Source organism: Mus caroli, unplaced genomic scaffold, assembly GCF_978045245.1.
Source record: "Mus caroli unplaced genomic scaffold, Mus_caroli_1 scaffold_5, whole genome shotgun sequence".
NCBI lineage: Eukaryota > Metazoa > Chordata > Mammalia > Rodentia > Muridae > Mus > Mus caroli.
In genome coordinates, this window is record NW_028227260.1 from 56417009 (window position 1) to 56423008 (window position 6000).

Genomic DNA, 6000 nt, shown 5'->3' on the forward strand with positions numbered 1-6000 from the left:
ATGTGTGTGGGTTCATTTCTGAGTCTTCAATTCTATTCCATTTGTCTACTAGTCTGTCACCATACCAGTACCATGCAGATTTTAATCACAATTGCTCTGTAGTAAAGCTTTAGGTAGGCATGGTGATTCCACCAGAGGTTCTTTTATCCTTGAGAAGAGTTTTTGCTATCCTAGGTTTTTTGTTATTCCAGATGAATTTGCAGATTGTACTTTCTAGTTCATTGAAGAATTGAGTTGGAATTTTGATGGGGATTGCATTGAATCTGTAGATTGTTTTTGGCAAGATAGCCATTTCTACTATATTGATCCTGCCAATCCATGAGCATGGGAGATCTTTCCATCTTCTGAGATCTTCTTTAATTTCTTTCTTCAGAGACTTGAAGTTCTTATCACACAGATCTTTCACTTCCTTAGTTAGAATCATGCCAAGGTATTTTATAATATTTGTGACTATTGTGAAGGGTATTGTTTCCATAATTTATTTCTCAGCCTGTTTATCCTTTGTGTAGAGAAAGGCCATTGACTTGTGTGAGTTAATTTTATATCCAGCTACTTCACTGAAGCTGTTTATCAGGTTTAGGAGTTCTCTGGTGGAATTTTTAGGGTCACATATATACTATCATATTATCTGCAAATAGTGATATTTTGACTTCTTCCTTTCCAATTTGTATCCCCTTGGTTTCTTTTTTGTTGTCGAATTGCTCTGGCTAGGACTTCAAGTACTATGTTGAATAGGTAGGGAGAAAGTGTGCAGCCTTGTCTAGTCCCTGATTTTAGTGGGGTTGTTATAGCTGCATTCTTAATCTGATACATTATTTTATATTTAATTTTAGCTATCTTTCACAGGCTCCATCCTGTTGGCCAGCAGATGCTATGTACCCTACCACCCCTGCCAATATGTCATCTAATAAGAATTATGCCACAATATTACCTAAATGTACACAGGATGGCATACATTTACCTTTACAATTTGCTACTAAACATTTACTGTTCTACCCATTTCATATATATTGCTATTTTTGCTGTTATCTATATAGACAGTGGAATTTTAATACTTTATTGGCTATTGTCTTGAGTGATTGCACTCTGATCCAAGCAACTGCATTCCCTTACAAAAGATTACTTCAGTTGGGCTTGTTAACTGTTGTCTTCCTCTCACAGATTGTCACAGGACTCTCACCTGAGTGTCTATGTTTACATGAACACCACCTTAATTGCACATTACCCCATGGAGAGCTAGAGTATATAAGCCAAGAAAAACTAGTGGAGAGAAGCCCCAACTATGTGGCTACAGGGAAGCTCTCTTCCCTACTGGAGAAAGGCTTTCCAAGTGCATTCTCTTGAAGGGAAGCATCATGTAAATAACCCCTCACCTACGCTCTGTAAGGAAGCCCAATATACTCATTTGTTGCCACAGTGAACTTAGACAGAATTGTGTCTTAGCTCATCATTATGACTTTGGGAGTAAGGGTATTATATCTCTCCCTGGGAGATTTTTCTTATCAACAGATGTTTCTCTTATTCAAGAGATGATAAGACACTGATTTGGTTCCTGTGGCTTTTGGTGGAATAAACTGATTTTTTTTTTAATTATCACAACTGCTGGGATAGAGGGAAGGAGTGTAGGAAGAGCCAGCTGGAATTGTGGAGGGGTCTTTGGGAGGTAGTGTGGAAGCCTCGTGCTGTGGAAACTTCCTGGAAAGTATGAAAATTATCCTAATAAGGATTCCTAGTAATGGGGTATACTAAGTCTGAACTGGCCATCTCCTATAGCCAGGCAAGGCTTCCAATGCTGGGACTGAATTGCATTCAGTTGAGCTGTTGCTTAAGGGAGTCACATAGAAATCTCCAAACTGCTCAGGCTGTTGCTAAAACAAAGGTTTGGTTGCTATCTGCAAACTGACAGTTGGTTCCTATTGCCAAGAACAACACCTACACAAGTCATCGAACATGGAAAAGTCAAGCTGGTGTCTACATGGATCCTTCATCCCTACTTTCTAGTCTCCTTGGTATGGGAAGGTATTCTGCAAACTACTGAAAGATAAGCATAAACACCAAACAAGCAAAAAAAAAAAATTATCTTTCTTGCTCCCGACCTCCAGAACAGTTGAGAATATATGTGCATGCCATCAGGGCCAGCTTCAATGACTTATTGTTTAAAATCACTTTTCATTGTTCTTAGTATGAGTCCAGTATTTTGTAGTACTCAGTAAGTACTTCTATTCAGTGATTGGTTCATTGAATAAACCCTTATAAAGAAGAAACCTAAAATAGTACATGTACGGAGATGAAAGAATATTCATTTAGAATTACTAGAGCATAGTCTATCTGCATTTTCCAACTGTATACTTTCTTTCAAACTTCAGTTCTCTTGCCTGTAAGTGGTTATGCTATTGTACATTTTAATTATTTGCTCCTTGGTGGCTATACTCTTTTTAGTTTATGAGGCAAGCTTTCTTATATATCTGATAGCTTTTCTTCCAATCACTCTCATTTTTAGGGTTAGAAACATAGAAAATTTGTTTAAATTTTTTAAAAAAATGCTTTAATAACTGGAAAAAAGAAAGGCTGTCACATGTCATAGTATGTCTAAAGCATATTTTGATTTACAAACAAAAGATCGTTATTCATTATTGAATAAAATGATACACACCTAATTTTCCTTGCTTGTTAGAGTAATAAAACAGTTTACTAATGAGTATATATAATCTAGCTATAAAACGTCTATCTGCAGAAAGCAAATCTAAATGCTATTAATCTTATAAAATCAAAAGAAACATCTCATTTTTAATTTTTAATATTTACGTATATTTTTATAATATTTTAGGAAAACACAAACATTGTCCTATGTGCATTGGAGCTGTTTCATATTACATTATTATTCTAAAGTGTTATATCATTGCATATATGAAAGAAAGAGAGAAAGAAAGAAAAAGAGAGAAAGAGAGAAAGAAAGAAAGAAAGAAAGAAAGAAAGAAAGAAAGAAAGAAAGGAAGAAACAAAGGAAGAAAGAAAGGAAGGAAGGAAGGAAGGAAGGAAGAAAGAAAGAAAGAAAGAAAGAAAGAAAGAAAGAAAGAAAGAAAGAAAGAAAGAAAGAAAGAAGAAATTACTTACAATATAGCATGTTTTCTTTTTCTAGAGCATAAATACTACTTACTTGCAGAAAGGCTTGCCATCCTTGCATGCACAAACAATAGACTCTGGGCAGAAACCTGTTGTGTTTCCTAGACAATCGTTAAAGTCTTTCACAGATGTACAGTTGGCTGTAAACAGTAAAATTCAAAAAGCATTTTAACAACAGAAAATAATGTTTCAAGTGTATATACTACACATATGCAAAGTTCTAAATGTTAAGAAAATTGTTCATGTGGGAAGGAAAAGGTGGGAACAGACATGAGAGTGGAAATGATGGAATTATCTTTTCATTAAAGAAAAAGAATTTTAAAATAAAAAGGAACAAAACCAGCATACTAATGGTACAGGTAGTAACCAACTGGCATGCTTAACCTCAGTTTATTCTTGTTATCTCTAGAAAAACAACTGCAACCCCTCCTGTTCAAAGAGACAGAAAAGAAATCCAAAGGGCCAGGAGAATGAATAGAAATATGTAGCTTGGGGGGAGGGAGAAAGAGAACAAGGGAGGGGCAGAACACCAGGGATGTGAGAGGCTCCCAGGACCCAATGGGAATGGCATTACTTGAAATGCCCAATAGCGATGAGATAGACCTCTAGAGACCATATCCAAGGGATAGACATGGTCCCCAGTTGAGGTATGGGGTCACCCACCATCTCAAAAATCTTAACCCAGAATTGTTCCTGTCTAAAGAAAATGCAGGATCAAACATGGGACAGAGACTGAAGGAAAGGTCATCAAGAGTCTGCCCCACCTCGGGATCCATTCCCTGTGCAGACACCAAACCCAGTCACTATTTCTGATGCCAAGAAGTGCTTGCTGACAGGAGCCAGATGTAGCTGTCTCCTGAGAGGCTCCTCTGAGCCTGACCAACACAGATGCAGATATTCACAGCCAGCCATTGGACTGAGCACGGGGACCCCAATCGAAAAGTTAGAAAAAAAGACTGAAGGAGCTGAAGGGGATTGCAACCCCGTAGGAAGAACAACAATATCAACTATCCAGAGGCCCCACCCACCCAATATCTTGTCATATTTGGTTGGAAGCCTTCTATTTTCTGAACAGAAATAGAAAAAAGTGAGTCTGAGGAGAGAGGAGGTGGGTAGGAGTTGGGAGGAGTGGAGGGAGGGAAAACTGTGGGTGGGATGTATTGTATGAGAGAATAATATATTTTCAATACTACTACTACTAATAATAATAATAATAATAATAATAATAAATAATAATAATAATAAATATCCCCCAACTAGTAAGCCACAGAAAGTAATACAACAGACACTTCAGCTTCAACACATACTATTTTATCCCAAAGCCTCCATAGCCACTTATTCTGCCTAAGATATGGCTCAGTAACATCCCAATGAGAACAGAGAAAAAGGCTAGTCTAAAAACAAGTGAAAAGCACTTGTTACAAATCTCAGGATGCATAAAGCACAAAAATCTGAATCCCGGAAAATGGTGAAACATTTTTATTCTCCACCAGCACAGACACAAAATCAGTTTATAGAGTGAGATTTCAGAATTGTCTGAATCCTGGTATCTGTTTGGCACAGAAGATGTGGGTAATGTAGAATCCAATAAGAGGCTAATAACCTTTTGTGGAGCCTATTTTTCCTGATTTTCATATGTGTATATATATATATAATATATATATACATTACTATATATATTATATAGATAATATATATTAATATTTAATATATAATATATACTATATATATTACTAAAAGGAACAAAAGAGAAACATCACTAAACAAAATGGCACTTGTAAGCAAAACTAAAATATAATGTAATACTTTGAAGGTTTGATTCTCATTTTTTTTCTAATATGAAAGCAACTTCAACTGTCCAAAATGTTCCCTCTAACAACATTATAGAAATCCCCACCACAATTACTGAGGCAAATATCGCTGCTTAGTGAAACTTTGGACACATCTGTTTTTACCAGGCAATGTTTAGAAAAAGAAATATAGTTCTTGCCTTGGCAACAATATTAGATTTTATTTTATAGACAGATATAATTACTTAATCTATTTCTTTAACCACCATTTTAAAGCAATCCATTTGATTTGACTGTATCAAAAAGTACATAACTGAATATATTGCAAATTGAAATTTTTCTAAAAATAAATTACAACTTTATGACATTCTGAGAAACAAATTATTAAATGTAAGTGGCCTAAACCAATTACCAGCATCCTGAAAATAAAACCTTTACTTATTTCCTCACAGAATTTTTCACCTAAGAGAATTTTCCCCTAAGAGATCAGAAACAAACATGTTAGCTTCAAAAGAAAAAAATTCTTTCAGAAAGTAAGCAACTCCAATAAAGGAGATACTTTCAAAATTTACATATTTTCAATAACAGAGCTTTTGCCTAGAATGCTGGTTAATTCCTTAGGCTTGGATACTGAAACCCAATTACTTCAACCTATAGAAATAAAGCAAGTAAAATTTTCTTACGTTGTGAGCAATGTGCCATCAAAAACCAGGAGATGAACAGCATTTGAGTCAGCATAAATGTGCAATCTGCCATTATGAGAGAAAAGCAGAACCCTAGGCAGTGTTAACAACTGAACTTAGGTCTCCTGCAGTTTCGATAGCCAGCTGGTGAACTGAGATTGTGCGTGGCTTATATAGGAGACATGTGAAGATGGATTTTGAACTTTTCCCTTACAGCCTGTGTAAACTGCTAATTAACTTTTCATTGTAGATTTATTGGTTGCCTGTACTCACAGTTCCCACTTCTCAGAATACAAGTGATTTGTTTATGAACTGTGTACTGCTTGTGTTTATTCTCAGCTCTGTGCCATTTCCTAAAACTGTCTTTCTACTAGGTTTCATAATGTTTTGCTATTGCCAAAGAA

At 35.7% G+C, this 6000-nt stretch overlaps 1 protein-coding gene across 2 annotated transcripts in view; it reads right to left on the bottom strand.

Moving 5' to 3' along the window:
• The window catches only part of LOC110287368 (uncharacterized), a 59279-nt gene extending 53610 nt beyond the window's left edge, over positions 1-5669 (bottom strand). For both annotated transcript variants that reach the window (XM_021154011.2, XM_021154010.2), the window contains exons 1-2: positions 5597-5669; positions 3158-3263 (exon numbers count right to left, since the gene is read on the bottom strand). In XM_021154011.2, the coding sequence (XP_021009670.1) occupies positions 3158-3263; positions 5597-5669 (179 nt within the window). The remainder of the gene's footprint in view (positions 1-3157; positions 3264-5596) is intronic.
• Between the last annotated feature and the right edge of the window lie 331 nt (positions 5670-6000).